The sequence below is a fragment of the Ceratosolen solmsi genome, unplaced genomic scaffold (genome assembly GCF_000503995.2).
Source record: "Ceratosolen solmsi marchali unplaced genomic scaffold, CerSol_1.0 scaffold10, whole genome shotgun sequence".
NCBI classification, from domain to species: Eukaryota; Metazoa; Arthropoda; class Insecta; order Hymenoptera; family Agaonidae; genus Ceratosolen; species Ceratosolen solmsi.
Genome location: NW_011948412.1, coordinates 5,788,342 through 5,811,919, shown reverse-complemented (window position 1 = coordinate 5,811,919; position 23,578 = coordinate 5,788,342). Strand labels below are relative to the sequence as shown.

The 23,578-nt window shown below is 29.4% G+C and overlaps 2 protein-coding genes across 3 annotated transcripts; one reads left to right on the top strand and one right to left on the bottom strand.

The window, feature by feature from the left end:
* Positions 1-241: 241 nt before the first annotated feature.
* Positions 242-2,909, bottom strand: LOC105368286 (NADPH-dependent diflavin oxidoreductase 1). Of its 2 annotated transcripts, none has more exons than XM_011507282.1 (3): positions 2,686-2,909; positions 940-2,311; positions 242-510 (listed from the first exon to the last, which is right to left on the bottom strand). In XM_011507282.1, the coding sequence occupies exons 1-3, from the start codon at positions 2,744-2,746 to the stop codon at positions 288-290; spliced, it is 1,656 nt and encodes a 551-aa protein (XP_011505584.1). In that variant the 5' UTR covers positions 2,747-2,909; the 3' UTR covers positions 242-287. The 2 variants fall into 2 exon arrangements, with proteins under 2 accessions (XP_011505584.1, XP_011505577.1); XM_011507275.1 differs by having other exon boundaries at positions 244-510; positions 940-2,394; positions 2,686-2,905.
* A 3,070-nt stretch (positions 2,910-5,979) lies between these two features.
* On the top strand, positions 5,980-22,168 carry trbd (ubiquitin thioesterase trabid). Its single transcript, XM_011507264.1, is given in 13 exon segments — positions 5,980-6,455; positions 7,661-7,715; positions 8,140-8,400; positions 8,742-8,996; positions 10,581-10,843; positions 13,373-13,581; positions 13,583-13,726; positions 14,136-14,414; positions 17,701-17,902; positions 18,766-19,043; positions 19,677-19,906; positions 20,216-20,651; positions 21,753-22,168. Coding segments are annotated over 10 exon segments (2,334 nt in total). The 5' UTR covers positions 5,980-6,455; positions 7,661-7,715; positions 8,140-8,400; positions 8,742-8,782; the 3' UTR covers positions 21,832-22,168.
* Positions 22,169-23,578: the final 1,410 nt, after the last annotated feature.

The following is a 23,578-nucleotide window of genomic DNA, read 5'->3' as shown; positions in this document are numbered from 1 at the left end:
TTTTTATTATAATTCTAATTTCAATGCCTCAATCAATTAACTTATTTTAATTTAAAGATATGGGATAACATTTCTACTAATAATGATTTTTAGCAAACAGTAATTCAAAAGGAAGGTCTTTATTATTTTTTTTTTTTTAACATAGTTTTTATTATTATATAATATAAAAAAAAAAAAAAAATATATATATATATATATATATAGTAAAAAACGAAACTTATGAATATTACCAACAAATTTCATAAGTATGTATTTAAAAATCTATCATCTACAATGTAGATCATTCTTCACCAAGTCTCGGTTTGATACTTATCACTTTTTTCTAACATTCTAATATAATTTTCAGCTTTATCTTTGTCCAGTTCGCTAAAATTTTTTATTACATTTACAAATTCTTCTCTCACAGCATTAGGCATATTCTTACAATTACCCGCCAAGTAAATATTTCCATCATTCTGTAGAAAATCCCAGCAAATCTTATTTTGTTGACGAATCATGTGTTGTACATAGCTAAATAAATAATAATAAAAAGTATAATAAATTAATTCATACATTAGTATGTTTTTAATTATGTAAATTAAAGTAATGTGTATTAAAATTGAAACATTTTGAAAATATTATATAATATAATAAATATTTGATAAGTATTATAAAAGACAAATGAGAAATTTAAATATCAAGATAGATATTACTGGATGAAACATAAGCTTCGACAGACAATATTAATTAATTTTAAAATAAATAATAATATATTAAATACAATAAATAAAAAAAAAATTTTTTCTCTTTTTTTTCTACTTTTTTTTTTTCTAATACAATATAATATTTTAATTAAGAAATTATGTAATATGTTGTTTTATAAAACCCTTTCTTTAACAAATAAGTTTAATATTCCATAATGATTAGCTAATTTAACTTCAAATAATTACTTTAACTTACATTTTATCAGGTTGATCTCTGGAGAATGCACAATATAATTTCAAATTAAATTTGTCAGTTAATAAAGAAAAATCTTCTTTACAATGATAATCTTTCTCTTTATTTCTACAGCCAAAAAAAACAAGGCATGAGCTTAAATCGCCATCTACTATGGCTTTATCTAATAGTAAGGATCTAAAGGGAGCAATTCCAGTTCCAGGTCCAACTAAAATCATGGGTTTTCTGTAATTGAATTTAAATGTGCCCTTTTGTATCCAAAATATAGCTTCATCTCCTGACTTTAAAGTTGCTAACCAATTTGAACAAAGTCCAAATCTTGGTTCGCTTAATTTTGTTTTATAACGAACAATAGCAACTAATAAATGTATCTCATCTTTGGTATATTTTGAACTGGATGCAATGCTAAAAGCTCTTGGTTTTATTGGTGACATAATTTCAAAGAGTAATTTTACGTTTAGTTTGCTCGTCGTATGCGGGAAATCATTCATAACTTCAATAATATTTCTTCTTGGTCTATTTATATAATTAAACAAATCTTCTTGGCCAGCTGAAGTAGTGAATTCAAATAATTTCTCTTTCTCTAATTCATTTTCACTGATTTGTGCAAGAATTTGCATCGTTGATCTTTTAGGTTTGAAATTTAAATCCCAATATTGCTGTACTATTTGTTTTAATGTTAACTTTGGCTTTAAAACAGTTGGCAACTTTATTTCTTTTTCAGATACTTGTATTACCATATTTGGATCAATATTTACACCATTATTATTTAAAATATTAAAAAATTTATTTACTTGTTCGTCTGAATTTTTTGCTTTTATATAAATGATATCACCAGGTAAATAATTAATTTCAGGGACCTTAAATTTAATTAGTTTTACATCTTGAAAATGATCGGTGGTAGTGGTTCTGATGTTGTCAATAACTGTACCAGTAATTAGTGCATCGTTTATTTGTGTTTCATAAAGATATATATCATTTTCTGAGTTATCAGGCACTGCTTCATTTGTCAAAATATTTACATTAAACCTTTCAACTATTTCATGATCTGTAAGAATACTTTGTGACGATAAGTTATACTGTTGACATATTTCACTAAATACATCTTCTAGCCAAGATCCAAAAACAGCATCGATTCCTAAATCATGTTGATCATCAGCTAATCCAATTGGTACTAATTCAGTTGCCCCAAGTTGCAATAATCGTTTATTTAATTTTTTAGCAGCAAAATTAAATTTTTCAAAAGAGCTATCACCTAATCCCAGTACTGAGAATTTTACACTACTTAAAAAGTTGGTTGGAAGGCTTTTGCGCAGAAAGAATTTCCAAAAATTTTTCATATTGATGGGTGTGTCTCCTTGACCAGCTGTAGAAACTATAAAAATGATTATACTTTCGTTCTGAATATGCTCAATCTTATAATCATCCATTGCATCTACGCTACTCTTTAAATTAATTCTGAAAATTTATATTTATCGTTATTTATAATTTTAAGCTATTGAAATAAATTTGAAACAATTCAATGTAATAGTAATTGGTAAAATCAGATTGTTAGTGATATAAAAAAAAAAAAAAAAATAAAATAAATCAATATTATAGTTTACAAAAATTTTTAAAGTTCATATTACTTATAAAAAATTAATAAAAATATTATTGTCCTAAATTTGAGCAGAAGCAAGTTAGCAATAAATAGTAAATAGCAATGCTAGATAATTTACATGAAAAATAAACTACACTAAGAGATTGTACCTTTTGGATGTCTTCCAAATTTGTTCCGCAATATCTTGAGCAGTTCCAGTTTCGCTGCCATAAAGGATAGTGATCTTTGGTTCACTCATCTTTAAAGTATAAAGTTAAATTTGTAAACCAAAAGACTATATTAAATCGTTCTTTGCAATATAGGTGATCATGGATTTATAAGACTGCTTGCTATTTTAATCCTTGATGCTTAAACAGATAATGACATGACGTTATTCACGGAATGAGTATAAGTACATTATTTATTTGCACTAATATTTTTCTCCAAGATAAGAACATTCAATCTAGTATACCTATATTTTTTCATAATGTACATTTACTTTCTGATAAAACATCTAAACATTTTTAAAAAGATAAAATTATGTTTCCGTTCAATCTTTGTTATATTAACAACATTAATATAAAAGTTAAAATAATTGGTAGAAGAGATTTGATGGAAAAAGTGATAAATGAAAATTTATTAATATAATTACATAAATATTTTAAATTTATTTAAAATTTTTAGCCTTATTTCACATCTTTCTATACCGTTATGGCATTATTTTTGTTTGTTTGTTTGTTTGTTTGTTTGTTTGTTTTTTTTTTTTGAATGCTACAACATATTAAATTAATTAAAGCATTTTAATTCAAAATTTGTAAAGCAACGGTATACAATGTTTTAACACTAGTACGTATTGAACGTTTATGATAGATGTCAAGGTCAAAAGTCTAGGTCGAGGCCTATTTGGCTTTTGGCCCATAATTATTTATAAAGGTAAAAACAGCAATTTCTTTTACATTGATCAACTTTACCTGAAAAATTTTGGGACTTGTATTCTTAAATCGTCATGCATTAAAGTAAATGAAATTTTTATTTACAAATAGCTAAAATTTGTTTACGTTCTGTTTTCTGTTTCATGATTTTTTTGTAATGAAATATTTTCGATATTTGATATTTGGATTACGGATATAAAAAATTGCCGAAAAGCAGAGATGTAGTTGAGAAGACATTGATATAACCTAAAATTTCTCCCAGTCACTTAAAAGAAGAAACTATTTGAGGATGAATCATTCCCTTATATTCGAAGTCTATTTTTCAGTTGGTTATTTCGCTGAATTTTACCACTTTTTCTTAGAAAAGAGATTTCATTCATTGTCACGTGCGAGCGGAGATGTAGGATACACGAAATGTTTATAATGTTGGTAGTGGTGGCTTTAAACGACGGTATTATTTTAAATGTCTCAATAGTGTCCATAAATTTATATAAAATATCGTTTCTTCTGATAATTTAGATATTAAAACCGTTAATCGTGCAAATCGACAATGATTTTCGATAAAATCTCAATTTAATTATTGTTAATTTGAATCTTAATAGTAATATTTAATATGATTTTAACTTTTATTATTAATAGTAAGTTTAATAATTTGTATTACTTTACGGCTTTTTATTTCGTCAACTATCCATAAATATCCTTTTATCTGTCAATAAACAACTATTTACATCGCTTATGGTTAAAACAATACAAAATTTATTCTATAAAGTTTATAACCTTATTTATATATTTAATTTTATTAATTGCGGTTCACTTTTACGCGCTTTTTCGACGAATAAGAAAATTCTTATATATCACATATGCTTTACGAAAGTATCGCGCTCAACTTAAATATCTAATTACTTTAAATTAATTAAAAATTCCTTTAATGAAATTATTCAAGGAACTTTCCTTTCGTAGGTCAATGATATCATATAATTTCCGAAGACTGTATATTGGTATATAAAAATCGATTGGATTGCTTTCTTTTTTATACAAAAGAGATAGTTGGACACGTCTTTAGTGAGATAGAACATGACACAATTAATCGATGAGTACATTAATGACTAAGCGACGATCATAATACATATGCTTCTATCCAATAATTTTTCTGGATTGTTGTTGCAAATAATTGACTAGAAGAGAAACGTTATTATTTTGTATTTTTCAGGGGAAGGAACCCTATTAAAGGTACTACGATTAAATACAGTACTGCCAATGACAAAGTAAGTGGCTCGCGACACCGTCATTTGGTCGCGAGTGAGCGAGTCGTGTTGGTGGCCGCGCCACCGGTAAAACGGGCCGTCATACTCCTCCTCCCGCCCCGCCCCCCTCGATAGTTAGTCCAAGGAAGAGAGTGTCATCTCGGACATCAGTCATCGTCATCATTGTTCGCTTCCACTGTAACATCGGTTAACTACTGCTAACCTCCGCGCATTTGGCAGGACTGATCTGCTGGCCACCGTCACGACTGCTATCACCGCCGCCACCTCCAGCGCCGACACCTCCACCGCCGCCACCTCCACAGCCGCCACCTCCACAGCCGCCACCTCCACCTCCAGCGCCGCTACCGCCGCCGTCGCCGTCGCCGTCACTGCTGTTGTTGTTGCTGCTGCCGTCGCTGTCGTCGCTGTTGCCGCCGCCGCCGTCGCCGCCGCCGCCGCTGCTGCTGCTGCTGCTGCTGCTGCTGCTGTTGTTGCTTCTGCTGCTTCTGCTGCTTCTGCTGTTGCTGCTGCTGCTGCTAGGCTCTCGCTTTGCGGATGACTGTCAAAACTTATTTTCTTCCCGCGAACTCGTATCGCTACCTTCAGTCAAAGTTCCGCGAGTGGAGCTTCGTGCAACTGGCAGTTCGTTTCGCGATGCAAGCAGTCGTCGTCCTCGTCCTCCGGAACAGCAACAATAGCAGTTACGGAAGCACCATGACGGCGGCAAGGAGGAGCAGCAGCACCAGCGCTTCGTAGTAGTGTGCCAATGTGTGTAGTCTTGTACTAGTGGTTAGGGGATTGAGAGAAACATAGATAGATAGGTAGAGATTAACAACAACAACAACAACAACAACAACAACAACAACAACAACAACAACAACAACAACAACAACAACAACAACAACAACAACAACAACAACAACAACAACAACAACAACAACAACAACAACAACAACAACAACAACAACAACAACAACAACGACAACGACGACAAGGACAACGACGATGATGATGACGGCGACGACGAGGACGGCGATGTCTACTCGTATATAACGCGTTATACGACACAGTGTATAAGCAGTAGTGAGCGAGGCAGAGAGAAACAAAGATATATAGTAATAGAGCTGGCGAGAGAAAGAGTGAGCGAGGGAGAAAGAGTGAGCGAGGGAGAAAGAGAGAGAGAGAGAGAGAGAGAGAGAGAGAGAGAGAGAAAGCGCGAGAGAGTGCGCGAGTGTGCGAGGGAGGGGAAAGGGAGAGAGATAGATAGAAAGTGAGGAGAGCGCGATCGAGCTAGAAGAGAGAAGAAAGCGACTTGGAGAAAGAAAGCTCGTGGTCTTTTGGACTTTTTTTCTCCTTCGACGATGAACAGTAGTAAGTGTCGAGTGTTTGTTGTCAGTGTTGTTAGATCCCTTTATCATGAAGGAATTCGCGCCTCGATCGCTCGCCTCTTTTCTCGTAACGAGTGAGCTGTGTTGCGGTTTTTTTGGTGTCTTTCTTTTTGAATACGAGTGTACCCTCATACATGTATGTACGTGATGAACGCGTGCGCACCCACACCTGCATGCTTTATTGGTATACACGGGACACGTATGTGTGCTTATTTATATATATGGAACCGTTGATGGATATGTGTGCGTATTTGTGATGAGAAGTTTGCGCACACACCTGCAGAAAAGGCTGAGTGAGCGAAAAGAAAATAGAAGGGTAAAAACAGAGCCCTGGATAGTATGACTGCAAATCACTCCACTATCCATAATGGAGCAAGTAAATTCCTCGAATTTACGTGATAACGTAATGTCCGTTTGTCTGTGCTGTTCATGGTCAATCATTATAATCAATGTACCTAGCATTTTTCTCAACTTAATTTGTAAATTTTTATGGATATGATTGAAAGCCATTAATTTTCCTCTTCTGGGGCTTTTTACAGTTAAGGCTAACACTTACATGAGTGACACTATTTGATACTTTTTTCTTTTTCTTTTTCTTTTTCTTTTTCTTTTTTGAAGATACATTACAAGTACTTGCCTTTGAATAAGTTACATTATTATACTAACAACCGATTTCAATCAAATAATGTTAAAATAATGTTGAACAATTGAATTATATTAAAATGAATTAAAATCATGAATTGTCAATTCGACAATGTTTAGATAATATATATATATATATATATATATATATATATATATATCACAATTCACATAATAGGAATTAAATAATAAATTACCTTTGTGAATTAAATTGTATGATAGATTTATAATAAAAATATAGAAATAAAATATCTAACATTTAGGCAAATATTGTTAAAAGATCTTTTGTTTGTTAAAACAATACATTACCTGAATATACTAGTCGTTAAAGATAATTTATAAATATTAAACAATTCTCAATGACATAATTTGAATTAATAATTGATTAAAAATTTAATCCTATTATTTAATCTAACTTTCATCTGGAATGTTTTAACGCTAAGAATTGTAATAATTGATTATAATTAATTACTTCTTATCTACAATTATCATGTATGAAAAATTCAAAGGAGACGTATTCTTAATTATTGGCTCAAACAGTTTTTTTTATCCCATTCGAGCGATGCAAGCTTATTTTATATTTCAATAATTGTGCAATCGTGGCCCTTATACATAACAAAGTAATAATATTTGTCATGATTATATTTAATATCTATTTTTGCTGAAATTGCATCTATGATACAATAATTAGGAAAAAAGTGAAATCTCGTTACAATTATTTAATCTATAGTTCATTTTAAAATACTTCTTGTTAGGAAGGAGAATGTCTTGAAATAATTATTCATTATTATTTTAACATTTATAATTAACATAACATCATGTAACAATACAAAAATACTTAAGTAGTTTAGTAGCTTATATTCAGGGTTTGTATTGATTTTATTAAATTTTTTAAAGTTACAGCGATAGTAGTATTTATTAATGATTTTGCTATTATAGTGGATTCACGAGGATAGCAGTTTACCACTTTGCCTTGCGTAGAAGACCACAAAGAGTAAGAATAAGAACTTATCATTTGGATGAAATTTACTTATGAGTAGCTGCCAATGCTCGACTATCGCGAGACTGTGATTTCAAAGTACTTCTTCACCTACATAGTATTATAAACATTACAAATAACAATTAACTTTTATATTTTCATGGTAAATGGCTTTATTTTTTAAATTTATTATTTTGACAGCTGGCACTGTAAATTACACACTCGATTAGCTTATCGAATAGTTAGTACTAATTGAAAATATACAATTATTATGTTAAAAATTTTCTATTTCCAATTGTGAATTTCAAATTTTGCTTAAAGTATATCAATCGGTGCTTGTATTGAAGTATTTGCTTTTTATGAAGATTTCAAATTTACTTTAAAAATAAATATTGGTTATGAGTCAAAGCGCTTACGTTGTTATTTTCTTATGTTTTAGATAGCTGTTAATATACAGTAAAAACAACAGATAGCAACACCATGATCTCAATTAAGATAACTATCCCATGATGCATATTCCATTACATAACAGATTTAAGATTCGAGTACTCCCGTTGGGAAAATATTGGCCAAAGTTTTTATGGCGTAGAATAAGCGAAGATCGGTCAAAATCAAGAGAAAAGATAAAATTTGATAACATAGGCACAAGAAATTATCTATAATCCTAGAGTTTATTCGAATTATATTGAATAACTTAAGGGTGAGTGAAGCTATGATTTTTTAAAATTATATTTAACGTAGAGGGACATTTTGTAAAGTATTTTCAACAGTAATACATTGGAACATTAGAATGTAGTGAAAAATTCCAACGTTCAATTATGGTATTGAATTTTATTTGTGGTATAGTTATAAAAAATTCTCATCAATTATAAACTCGGGGCCATTTTATACTCATTTTTATTCATGTTACCCATTGCATCGAGAGGCCAAATCAATTATAAAAATCGGTGCTTCATTAATAAAACTAATCCTCATTAATTTTCTATTGTACATGCTTATATAATAAGTATTATTATAAATACAAAATTTTGCATTTTTTAGGCTATAACCTGGCACAATAAACCAAGTGTTATTCTGAGAAAATGAATAGTCGCCTCGGTGAGACAGAGTCAAAATGGACCTGTGAATACTGTACCTATGAGAATTGGCCATCATCGTTGAAATGTACAATGTGTAGAGGCGCTAAACCATTATTAGGTGAAGATATTTATCGATTACGAGATCCAAGCCCACAAAGATCTAGTTCTAACGTAGCATCTGGTCCAGTGCCACCAGCTAGTGATTCATATAATTTAGGTATGAAATCGTTTATTGAACTCACGAAACTGTAATTGTTTGTAAAAATTTTTCCTATATTAAATGAGAGCGTGTTGACAATTTATCTTGCTATTCTAATAACAATCTACACCGTTACAAAGGATATATTGATTAAAATTAAGTGTAATGTTTAAAAATTTTGAATAACAGTCTGTTTGATTTGTTGCATAAAAGCATCATTTATTATCATTTTCATTTAACGTATATTTTCATGTTAAGCATTCATGGAATTTTTATTCTCGCAAGATCAATATTATAAGAAAAGTATTTATTGCTTTATTTCTACAGTTATTATGAAAAATATGTTAGTAAGATATTGAATTGCAGATAAATCATAAGCTTTCGCACTCAGATGGGAATCAATGCATCATGTTACATCATTGTTAATTAATAATGAACAGCATATTCTTATATACTAGAGATAACTATATGCAAATATACTTATCTCTTTAGAGAAAGTTGAATTTAGATAATGTTGCAATAAGAGAAAAGAAATAATTCGAGAAAGTGCGTATCTACTTATGTATTGAAACTCGATAACTATCATCTATTACACTTGCAACTCCGTACGCGAATATACTTTCTCGCATTATTTTTTTTAATCTTTTATCGAGTTGCTTTTAACTTTCTCCAAGGTTAATCAGATCAACTTCTTATTTATATTTATTTTTTTTCTCTTGCATTAATGTAGATTATTAGGACCGTACGTAGTGGAGTATAAATTATTGATAAAAGCTATTGAATAAAATTTTCATTTCAAAGAACTTAGTTTACAAATAATGCTATTATATATATATATATATATATATATATATATATATATATATAATAGCATTATTTGTAAACTAAGTTCTTTGAAATGAAAATTTTATTATATATATATATATTTTTATTTTATAATATTATTATATTATAATTTTATATTTTATAATTTTATTATATATATATATATATATTATTATTATTAGTATTAAACTTTAATAGCATTATTTATGAGTAATGTCGAGTTGTATTTAATAGATAAAAGATTTGATAAAAAAAAAAAAAATAAATATTCCCTTTGAAAGCTTCATTAAATTAACGAATATGCTTATTTAAAAAAACATATACATAAATATACATAAAGTTATTATTAAATGTATATAAAAATTAAATATTATATACGAATTTATTAATATTGTTTAACAAATTCGAATAAATGCTGTAATAGCATATTTATTATCAATTGCAATTAATTTCAAGTAATTTTTACTTTAACAAATGAAATAGCTCTCCTATACTTTCCTTTTAAACAAATTTATCATGCGACAGAATTATCGTTTATTCAAAGGCATGAGATAGATTTGTATTTCTGATGAATTGCTATGACTATATTTAATAGTATGCGATATTATATAAATAAATAATTGCAAATATAAATTATAAATTGTTGGCCCCGATAACTTCTATTATAAGCAGCATTCAAATTAACTTCTCAAAATGCCTGTTTCTTCTTCGAGGGTAAAATCGAGCGACTCGGCGATTCAGCCATTTGATGAGAAAATTCTACTTAAACATCCACAGGCTCGCAAAATTATAGTCAGAATGTACCATCAGCCGGAAAATGGTATTGCGACGCATGCACTTATCTCAATTATCAGAACGCGACTCGCTGCACGCAGTGCGCAAGCCGCCGACCCTCGTCCACGACAGCGATGCCGGCAACGGCACTTCAAAACAACCAATCGATAAACTTCGTAGCTTCAAATCTTCACGAGCACTTCGCCCCTTTGCGACTCGGCGATGCACCGTCACCGCAGACAAATTCTCAATGCAACACACCGACGGTACGTTTATTAATATTTGTTAACGTTGCGCACCGTAACGTTCGTACTCGAATCTATGCAGCGATAGAAATTAAATGTGTGTACATCTTTTTAGCTTTACATTAGTACTTTGGGATCATGTGTGAAAAAAATCCTCGTCCTTTATGTTATAAATAAAAATACAATCTATATTCATTTGTATGAGGGTTTTTTTATTATTTTTTTTTTTTTATTTAATTTTATTTAATAGAAGGTATTTTTGAGTTTAATATATTTTCATGTAACGTAAGCAGATAAACAGTAGTCTTCAATTTCAATGTCTATCTTGAATTTAAAGGAAAAATAATATATTGAATGCTATCATTTATCAGAAATAATTATAATAAAGATAATAAATATTTTTATTAATTATCAAAGTAATATTTCCTTCATTATTTGTATTTTAGTAATGTACAAATGTATCATTGTATATTATTAATACGCAATTATTCGCATTTGTTTGCCTCTTTACATGAGAAATACAATGCTTAGAATATTTTTTGAAATAAGCGATAAAATAATTTACTTGAAGTAATTGATATGTTATTCTGTAAGAATATTGTCATAATTGTAAAAAATTTAGGTAAAATCAATTTTTTTAACATTTATACACTTGTCCTTATTATTATTATTATTTATCAATATTTAATGGATATCTACAAATTTTTTTAATGACGTTCCTATTTCGTCTCATATCATTAATTTTTTTGCGAAATATTTTTGTGTTATTTATCTTAAGATACTTTTTTCTATTAAATTTTAATTTGCTTAAATTTCTATTGTTAATCCGTGTGCTTTCATTTTATGTCCTATATTTTATAATCAACATTTCTTATTTGTATTCCCATACAATTGTTTATTTGTGTATATTATTTATTTATATTTTGCACGTTATTTACATTTAATTTTCACACCGACTCTGTTAACACATAATTTACATATATAAATCAAGGTCCTTTTTTTATTAATTTTTTTCTGCTATTGAACAATATTTATAAATTATATTAATTTATTTTGTTCTACCATGTAGCATCCAGTGCCTTACAATATTCTTTAAAAAAAAATATACTCGTCCCGTGTTAAATTGTTTCTTATTTTTTCATGATTATACGACTGTGATTAACATATTTCTTATATTGATTAACCTATTTTTTCTTTTTTAATTTTTATTTTTTTTTAATATTAAAAACGTTCAATAAGAAAAAATCTGTAAATTTTTCATTCTTTCTTATATCCATATCGTTTACATGGAACCAAACGCAATACTATTCGCCAAAATTCCATATTTTATTTGCTTACTTATAATAAGAACTTACGTTCTTTATAATAATTGAATATATCAAGTATTTTCTGTTTATAATTACTGCACTAAAGTTTCAAACAGATACGAAATTTAAAAATGTCCTTTTTACGCTAGATATTATTCTTATTTTACTTTGAAATTTCCGCCTCTTTTTTCCACTTGGCTTTATCAATTACATATTGATCAGTCAGTGCTTTATATATGTTTTCTATTTTTCGTATGCGAAGTATAACATTTATTGGAAATAAAATTGCATATATAATGTCAATAAAATGTAATCTAAGAAATATAAAAAACAGTTGCTAATGATTAATTAGATCAATTATAGTTATCAAATGAATGGCTTTGTTATTAAACGTCATTGCTAATTTTTAATTAAAGATAAAACAATTTTTTACTTAAATACTAATGATTTTATGCAAAATATTATGCATATCAATATTTTAGTTAGATTTTTAAGGAGTATTTATTCTACTGATAGTATATTCTTTTATTCATCATGTCCTTCGCTAAATCTTTGTAAGTTGTCTGCAAATTCTGAAGATACGTCCTATCATTCATTGTATCTATCGTAATAATTATCGATTGTTTACTCAGTCTTTTTTGTTAACGCAGTTACTACATTAAAAAAAAAAAAAAAAAAAAAAAAAAATTAATTTTGTAATATATACTTTATTTAATGAACTGAATGTATTTGTATATTTTTCATCTATTATTTATACGATCTTATGATCGTTACATTTGGATTTCACGTCAATATTATTTCCCGACCTACTTTTTTCGCAGTTCTATTTAATTCTAACTTGAAAGTTCATTTACGGCATTTCCCCCTAATTTGCTCAATTTTATACTACCATTTTCTTGAATTTGTCTTTTAATTTGTATGATCAACTCTTAGAGTTCATTCATTTACTGTCTAATATTGTTTTTTTCTTTATATCTAATCTTTCATATTGTTTCATTGAATTATTTACATATTTTTAGACATCATGTATCATTTATCACACGCGATGTTTCTCAACTCACTCTACATCGCTCGTCTTCTCTCGTCTTAGAGACTTTCTCTTTAAAAATCGTCCACTTATCCAATAAATTGACATAGTTTTGTTAATTAAAATTGAAATTTAAAAGACTTATCGCGCGATAGTATCAGATTTTTGCTCAATTGCTCAATCGTGTGACCTAAAATACAGATTATGTTTCTTTAGCAGATAAATCTGAATGTAAATTCAGAAAGATGTCAATCGAGGAATAATTCGGGTCAGCAGCAGCAACAGCAGCAACAGCAGCCACAACAGCAACAACAGCAGCAACAGCTGCAGCAACCGGATAAGTGGTCTTGTCTGGAGTGTACTTATGAAAACTGGCCGAAGTCGGTAAAGTGTGTGATGTGCGGTCACCAGAGGGAAAGGGAAAACTAACACGACGAACACGAGTCTTATATTGCCGAGCCCTGACAGAGACATACGTAATAATCATCCGCAACGAGGCCTACCGTCACCACCTCACACGCCTTATATACATCAAGCGCAACGCGACGAGAACGTTGCGATCGCCAGGCGGTATGCCTATATACTCCTTATTATTTACTTGACTGCACATCCAAAGTCCTAGAGCCTGATTTTCAATGTCATCTTATCGTTAGATTACGCGATTTGAAAATAATTTCACATACCTCTTAATCTGTCGCGAAAGCAAAAATCATAATTCGAAATACATTAACAAGCCGTGTATATTGTTAAAGATAATTTTCGTATTTGTAACCAAATCGTAATTGTTGATTGTTGCTTCCATTGAATTGATCTACGTAAGTAAACGATACCTACGTACTAATAGATTCAAGTTTTTCGGAAGTAACTTTAAAGATTTACGGTTTTGTAAGAAGAATGCGACCAATTTATGTCATTAGAAATTTAAAACTAAATTAAAGATCTGCATTTATATATAAGCCGTTGTTGAAATGCATCACAGGAGCTCTCACAGGTACGATGGCAGAAATGACAGTCTTCCTATGCCGCAATCCCCTAATAATTGCGACTATGAGCGCAGGCTCAAGCAGCTGAGGCGTCACACGGACTGGTGCTGGTTAAATGCCTGCCTTGGCATTGTCGAGGGTGACAATGCACCCGTTGAGGCGTATCTTGCTAGCGGCGGAGATCCGGCGCGACAATTAACGCATTCCGAGGTTTTACTACTGAACAGAAGCAGTGCTTTTGACATAGGACACACCTTAGTTCATTTAGCTATTAGGTGAGTCTCGTATGTTCTTTTCTTGAAAAAAAAAAAAAAAAAAAAGAAGAAAAAGGTGATTCATCGTTCCCACACTCTGTATAAAAAGCATTGCCTTTCTTCGCACACTGTTTATAGAATTTCTAAACCAACTATATATATATATATATATATATATATATATATAGGGGCGTGTGTACGTGCGTGCATGCGTGCATGCGTGCGTACGTACTTCAGATTTGTTCGAGAAAAATAAACTGGTAGTTATATGAAAAGAAAAATTAATTTAAAGGTTCGAAATATATAATAACGTTTAAGCTATTTGTTTATTAAAAAAATCAGTTATACGTGAACATTTATCGTTATCTTGTTTAATGGAATTTATATTATAGCTTCTTTAGAAGTTACGATGAAATATTTTTCGATTATATTATTTTACATAAAAACATTTAATGTACAATTATTACACCCATCATCCAATACTTTCAAATATTTCTTTCCTATAGAAGCGATTGTAATTTTTCTAGCTACAAATATCCATTATCGAATAAACAAATTATAATTTTTATTTTGAGAGCTGCAAAGTATTTTGATATAATATTTTTTAAATAGTTTTTAATGAATTTATGCTTATAGAATGGACATTTTTATTAAAAAAAAAAAAAAAAAAATGAAGAAGCTGGATTTAACTAGTATAATATTTTTTAATTTTATATATTTTTATATGTGTATTTTTCTTTTAATAGTATTATATACAAATATTTAATTATCCTTAGCATTTATCTAGTATATATAAAAAGAAAATACATTTTTGTTTCAATTTAATTATTCACATTCAAATTGAAAATTTTATTCGTTCATATAGTTTAATATAACGTAAGAAATTTTAATAAACGGGGGTGGTAAATGTAATTTGTTTAAAAAAGTATATATAATACGATATTATTTTATTACAGTGTAATAGTTTAAAAGAACAATTTATTTTATAAAGATATTTATAAAGATTATTGAAAAACAATAATTAAAATCAAGAAATATGGCCCTTTTACAATTACAATATGGTTAATTTGTTTTTTGTGTTATTAAAAACAAAAAAAGTACGAATACATTTATCATACATTATGGGAAAGTATTTTTTTTTTTAAATAAATAAATTTTTAATTTAAGATTATTATTGATAAAATAATATAAATTGAGTATATTAAATTCATATGATTTATTTTTGTCAAATTATTTTAGTATAAATATTTTATCAATAATAAACAATTCGTATTGTCCAACAGGTACGTAATTCGTGTTATTCGAAGCGTGTTCACACGATCATATTGAGTAATCCATAAATCATTATCGAGTTAAAATTTAAAATCATCATAAATATATGTTTTTATAAGTTATCTTTTTATATTTGTAATTATAATTCTAGTGTATGACATTCTCTCATCATAAATATATGTTTTTATAAGTTATCTTTTTATATTTGTTTTGACCTTTGACCTTTGCTATTTCATTTAAAAATACAATTGTTGGTCAGGAGACAATATATAAAAAAAAATTTTTGGCAATTCTGCTATTATATTTAAACTACTGTTAGCGTATTCAATACACGCAATTAATCTTATATATATTTCATTAATGAAACTATAAATGATTGAAAACAATTATTTTAATTATTAAATACATTTTTAATAAATAAATTTTTTTTTGTTTGGAGTAGGGGAAAGTAATATAGCAATTTTTAAACATATTTTATTGATGAATTTTCTTCTCTTATAGCCTCTTATTCTATATTTTTTTTTTTTTTTTTTTTTTTTTTTTTTTTTTTTTTTTTTTTTTAAAGCAAATATTTAAGACGAGCATTATCTTGTTTACTGTATAGTGAAAAATAAGATTGATTTAAAGTCCAAAGAGCTCTTGGTAATTGTGATTATTACGTATAATTTTATTGAAAATATAACACGATTGTTTAGCGAAGCTCACATTATTTAAAAACTGCCTTACTAAGTAATTATTAACTATAATATAAATGCTTTTGTATGAATATTCATGCCTATTTAGTATGTACGATTATTTTTCTCATCTCCGTTATCGCATATATAATTATAACTACAATGAAAGCTATTGTTATTAACAGGAGCATTGAGCGTTACATATTTTTAAAAATTCTTTCTTTATGTCACGGTAGTTTCGTTGATAAGCTTTTAAAATATTTTAATCGACAATTTAATGTCGGATTTTACGTGGTCTTATTTGTCGGCCAAAATGAAGGTATTGGCACGTAGATACTATACTACTTTTAGATTTTCAAAATAACACGACGAATGTCGATAAAATATTTTCAATATGATGTACTTTTTTTGTTGTTTTTTTCTTTCATTTTTGTTGTTGTTACATTAACTTTTGTTTGTCTGGTTTTCCATTATTTCTTGGACGAGTTTATAATTTATTTTTAAAACATGAATAATAAATTATAGTAAATTTGTATTTACTCATGCTTAAGACAGTACGAATAAATTATTTCTCAAGTGGGCGTATTAAGTATATCATATACAATTATTTAGAAATCTATGTACACATTTTCCCGATAATTATATAAATAATTTATTTATGAAAGGAGTTTGATAAAATGCAGTTGAGTGTAAAAATGTACGTTTTCTTAAAAACAATACTTCAAACAACAGGTAATTTTTATTTCAAAATAAATTTTTCTAGTTAGCGATTCTCATATCGAATGAAGTATTTTTGTATTTTTTTCTTCAAATATTAGACAATAAATGCATTGCCTTAAACGAGCAATATTTTTCTTTGTTAAGTAATAAATTATTTACAGTTTTTATTATACATTTATTTGCGACTTTCAACGACTTAATCGAAGATAATACATTTAAATTTGTATTTGAACGAGCATTCGAATTTATATTCATATAAAGTTTCAAGGCTAAATGCCGAAAAAGACTTTTGCGTTGGAACAGAAGGTAAAGTAAGTATTGGTGAGTCTGAAGAATTACACAAATACTCTTAACAATTTCGTCATTAGACTCATGAAAAGGTCAGCATTGTATTTTCAATGTAGCACACTAAAATTCATATATTTGACTCGAATATTTTTGGCTTACTACCTAATGAACAAATTATAATGACGTATTTAATTTTTACATTATTATTATAAGCTTCAAATAAATTATCCACCCGAGATATATGCTTGTCCATTAAAAGTCAGGTTACTCCCAATATCCAGGATTGGATTTATGGAGCGTTAAAAACTCGGTCCTTACCTAATCGACTCTTCTTCTTCCCCATTGTATTTCAGGTTTCAAAGGGAGGATATCTTGGCGACACTGTTGTCGCAAATCGAGGGTTCGGGCTCTGGTATCAAGAGGGTGCCGAGCTACGTAGCGCCGGATCTCGCGGCTCAGATCCGCCGTCACGTGACCAACAGCATACGCATGAGGAAAGGCTCTTTCCCCTGCTACTTTGTTACGGATATGGTGACCTTCGCCTTGCCTGCAGAGGTAATGGTAAATCCTTGTTTTAGACGTTGATAATTTGAGTGCTGAATAAACTTGGCGCTCAGCCATTTTCTCGACACGCTGATGTAGACTTGGTCGGTATTTCAGCACTTTGTTTAGTTCTCCATTTATCAGGTTTTGCTTTGAACATTAATATTTCTCATTCACTTTTCACGTTGTGAATGTTGGGGACGTGTCCAAAAGCTCGTGCGTAATTATAAAATGATTAACCGTTTTATATATGCAGTTATGTAGGCGAAGTGATTTATGGCGGTCTGCAAAGTTGATGTTTATCTAAAATTTAAATAGATCTTTCAAATTATCTGTAACTTGTTGATTATATATATATATATATATATATATATCTATATATATATATACAATATGTCGGAAGTTTCAGAACGTAATATTCTTTATATCAATAGCAATCAATAATTTTTTTATTACCTCGTGATAAAATATATTTTAAGATATATTCTTTTTCTTTTCTAATTCTACGTATAAAAGCTATCAAGTATGAAAGTTTTGATTAATATTTTTGTTACGTAACTGCAAAGAAATTCAAAAAGATTTATAAGGTGAGGTCTTATTTTTGCTTTTTTTTCTCTCTATCAATAAATAAATAAATGCCTTTTCTATAATTTTTATCTTTGATAAGATCTTCATTCGTTTAAAGAGAAAATGTTAGGAACGAAACTTAAGAAACGGAATCAAATGCATTCATTATTACAGTTTCATCGCTGTTGTATTTGCCGTGTCGATATTTGTCATTACTGCGCCAATTTGTATCATTTAGAAATGATACAAATCTATCGCCACCTATTATTATTGTTCTCCGCAAATAATACACTTTGCAAACGTTTTAGGTCGAGGATCTCCCGAGCATCGTACAAGAGCAGATGCTGGAGGAACTATTGGATCGAGAGGCGCAGCAACAGTTGGAGGGTGGTGGGGGTGAACCGCCGGCCCTTAACTGGTCGTTGGAAATTACCGAGAGACTCGGGAGTCGTCTGCATGCACTATGGAATCGCTCGGCTGGCGATTGCCTTCTCGATTCCGTCATGCAAGCTACTTGGGGCGTTTTTGATCGGGATAATGCACTTAGACGGGCTCTCGCCGACACGTTGCAGCAAGCTGGTCAATTGTGAGTGCTTAATCGTTACAAGCTCCGATCAACTTCGACGCCTATTGCTCATTACGATTGCTTCATTCTCCCACGTATTCTTAAATACACTAATTTCTCGAATTTTGAGAGCTTCTCGACGAAAGAGATTCAATAATAATGCAGAATAATTGGATTCTTATGTAAAAGTTGATGCATTATGTCGAGAGAGTAAAGTAAAACAAAAGTAAAATAAAAATAAGCTCTTAACCTTGTGCGGCAGAGTTGTATTGTCAATACTTTAACATTACTACATCGTTGGGCGTAGAAAACAAACAAATTTTTGTACAAACGTCTCGAGCCCTATGATCGCGATATTAAAAGGCTTAATCTCATTTGTTCGTTTCTCTTTTAATTAGGTTAATTTGCAAATTGATTCATGTGCACCTATTTTTTTTTTTTGTATTGCACCTAAATTTTATAGGAAACTTAGAAAAATATTAAATATATAATTTTTCCCATTAATGGCCATATAAATAATATGTCTTTTTTAAAATAACACAATACATGAATATAAAAGGATATAAAGAAATCAATGTTTGAATATTGCTAACAACATTGCTGATTTGTTTTTAATGTGATATGGCAATTACTATCTCGTGCAAAATATTTTAGTTTTTATCCTCGTTGGCGGGAATACGAGGCATCGCAGGCTTCCAGAATGTTAGACTTTACTCTTGAAGAAACTCAATGGCAGGAAGATTGGGAGAATCTGCTGGCGACAGCTGCCCAGCCTGGAAGTGCTTTAGAACAACTACACGTGTTCGCTTTGGCTCACATATTAAGACGACCAATTATTGTTTATGGAGTTAAATACGTTAAAAGTTTCCGCGGCGAAGACATAGGTAAATCTATCAATCGCTACAATAATTAATTTCATTAACAATATTTTGTAAGTCCTAGATGTGATTTCATTTGCTCGGTTTTATTATTATTATTATTATTATTATTATTATTATTATTATTATTATTATTATTATTATTATTTAGTAGTAGTAGTATTATTAGTATTATTTTTCTAATTATTTTAAAAGATTGATCGTTTTATTTTTTTCTATTTGAAATGATCGCTTGCAATTATACGTATTAATGTAAGATATATAACTAAATAGCGAAAAAAAAACCGAGGAAACTAAACGTACACGTCGTTTTAGGTTACGCAAGATTCGAAGGAGTTTACCTACCTCTTCTTTGGGAGCCCTCTTTCTGTATCCGCTCGCCGATAGCCTTAGGCTATACTCGGGGCCATTTCACGGCCCTTGTGCCAATCGAGCCGTATTCCTCGTCTCGGATACCCGCTCTCGCCTCGCATCACGTTGGCGTGAACGTCGTCGGGGGCGGCAATGGTCCAATGCAGCAATTACAAATGCAAACGACCTTCATGCCGCTGATGGATCGTGAGCGCAAGCTTTTACCTATTCACTTTTTGAGTCCGGAAGAGATGGGCCGCGAGGAGACAATACTCAAGCAATGGCTCGATGTTTGCACGACCGAAGGGGGCATTTTAGTTGCGCAGCAAAAACTTCATAAAAGGCCGCTCCTCGTCGCACAGATGGTCGAGGAATGGCTCAATCATTATAGAAGATTAGCGTGAGTAAAATAGAGGACAAAGGTTGTTATTAGATATTGACTTATAGGTGGTCCATGAGTTTTTTGGATGAGCGAAGATTCTAAATCTGCTCTTTTGCGTTTACAATCTACAGCAGAAATTATTTATATAACACGACGGATTTGAATGATAACTTTTAATCTATATCGGTTAATATTTACACGAGTTTCATTTCATTTTCTTATTCAATAGCGTCAATTCAATATTTCAAACATTAACTATTAGAATAATTATTGATAAACTTAATATTAATCTTAATAATTGGATGGCATGGAAAGTAGTATTGTTCTAACAAAATGTATTCGTCATTAATAACGATATCAATATTACCTTTAATATTGTAATTATTTATAATATAAATAGTTAAGAAAAGAGAATAATTAATTATGGCAAGTTTCTTTAATCGTTAGAGCTTCTTAATAATTAATTAGCTAGTGCGTTCAAAATCTTATTTTGTAACGTATAATAGCAATATTTATAACCTTTTTACAAACAGTAATATAAATTGAACTTGAAATTGATTTATGAAAATTGAGTAGGACAAAATTTTATTGCAAAATCTTAATAATAATGTTATTAAGTTGAAGCCATTTTAAGAGAGTGCTGATTTTGAAATTACTTTAAATAATATTCTAAATTTTCTTCTATTCAGCTATTTACCAAATTAATTAAAACCAATATAATTATCAACGTAATTATAATAAAATTCATTAGATGTAAAGTCAACGTCTAAAAACATTGAACAAACTGTTTACAAGAATATATATGGCTTTTGTATCTTAATTTTGTTTTTTGAATAATGTATACATTTTAGAGCTTTGCTCTTTCGGAAACTTGAGGCTACCCCAAATTGGTATAGGGTTATGATATTAATTAATGACTGTTTGTAACTCTTACAAAATAATAGCGTAATTAGTCACATTAAGCCGGAATTAATAACAAAAAAACAATAATTATGTCAATGTGTGTTGTGTATATTTGTTTGATTTTATGTATGTATTTTCGTAAAGTCATTCATTATTCATGTACCCTATACATTGAACTTTGCTGTAATTAATTAAAAATCTTTTTATATTTTTCAGTCAGATGAACGAAGCACCATTTTCGAGAGCTCTTGCTCTGCAGGATTATAGTAGTGATGGCGACACCGAGGACGAGTAATGCGTTAGTGCAAAATAAAAGAAAACCGATATATTAAATTTATTATCGAGTCTACACGGATAAATGCCTATTTGCAAATCTTTTTCGGTACGTTTTCATTTGACGCGATCGCTGAAAAAGAATCAAAGAAAAAACAAAGATTGCCAATCTCGACAAAATGTTGCCCAAATAAAGTCAACTTGAAGTTTAGAACTTCGATTATTAAACTTATATTATTCATAAGAAAATGTTGAACGTTTTTTCGGTAACTTGCTTCACTGATATTACAATATTTTTTATTTACTAATAACTAATAGTTGTTATTGTTAGCCTGATCAACTCTTTTATCGTTACTTACGATTCGAATAAAATACAAAACGTTAGTGTTTACACAAACGAATACATAACAATATAGGAACATAGCGATTATTTTTTTTTTAAAGTATTGAAAATTAAAAATTTTAAAAAATATATTTCACATTTATTTATATTTATAAACAAAGTAAAATAATTTTTTAACGTGTTTTTAAAAGATTGTGAGATATTGTTTATTTTCTGAAGTATTTATTGAAATAAAAAGAAAAAGAAAAATAAATGGTAGTATGAGTAAAGCAGGACTCTGAAATTCATTTATAGATGTTAAGGAAACAACTTTATATAATACTTCAATATTCATTTATTCGTACGATTAATTATATATAAAATAATTTGAAATAATTATTTTATTCACTTCTGAACTCAGTTTGGTATATTATGCATTACACACAGATAGAAAGAGAGAGAGAGAGAGAGAGAGAGAGAGAGAGAGAGAGAGGTGGGTGGGAGGGTTTTAAATATTATTTTTTATTTTTTGCTTTATATAGCTTAGGCATAATATCCTCAGATTAACAACAACAACGACAAACAAAAAATAAAATAAATGGTTGAGGTTCAAAATCTAAATTCCATTAGGGATTATACTGGTGTTTCAAAAATTATAACCGAAATGTAAACAGTAACGTAAGATTTGCAAACCAATTACTATTAACGCTATAGGCGTTTCTTTAAATCCGTGATGAGCTTGAGTCGCATATATCTTCCGACGAGCCATTTCATCTCATTATGTCTATGACTATGGGAAAATTTGTTGCTAAACAATAACTAAATTTATCATATGAAGGATGTAGAGGCTTGAAGGGATGTATCTAAGCTTCTTTTTATTTATTTATTTTTTTTTTTTTTTTGTTTGTATTATATAACGAAGTTAAGTGATGCGAAATTTTGTCTAGAAATACGCACATCGAAAGAATATTCTTTTCATTAAATATTTTTTTCTTATTGATCGTAGAAGATAAATCTGTAAATTAATCAATCTAAGACTTAACGATGTTAAATTATATTTAAATTTAAAAAGTATTTATTTACCTAGTACACAAGTTACGATCAATCTGTAAATTGATATTTATTGAATGCAAAGAGTACTCGTTTTCTAATAGTGCGGTTATTAATTGTAGACTCAGAAAATTAAATAATGTATTATTGTTACTGGTTCTCATTGCAAATTTAATGTCTTACAAGCGCTTCTCGTTAAATTAGCTCTTAAACAACCAAACGGGTAAGCAACAAAAGAAAATAAATGCAAAATCGCAAACAACGATGTCAGTTTTAGTAGCAAAAATAAAGTATTCAAGAAAAGTAAATAATACGAATGATTATCAAATTACTTCCGTCTAATTATATTTTGCAAAATAAATTATACAGAAAAACTATTTAACTTGTCGAGTAAATC

Coding starts and splice junctions, on each gene's coding strand:
- LOC105368286 (XM_011507275.1), bottom strand. CDS start 2,774: ATGAGTGAACCAAAGATCACTATCCTTTATGGCAGCGAAACTGGAACT. Junction 2,395..2,685: donor ATTTGGAAGACATCCAAAAG/GTACAATCTCTT, acceptor ATAAATTTTCAG/AATTAATTTAAAGAGTAGCG. Junction 511..939: donor AGAGATCAACCTGATAAAAT/GTAAGTTAAAGT, acceptor TTATTTATTTAG/CTATGTACAACACATGATTC.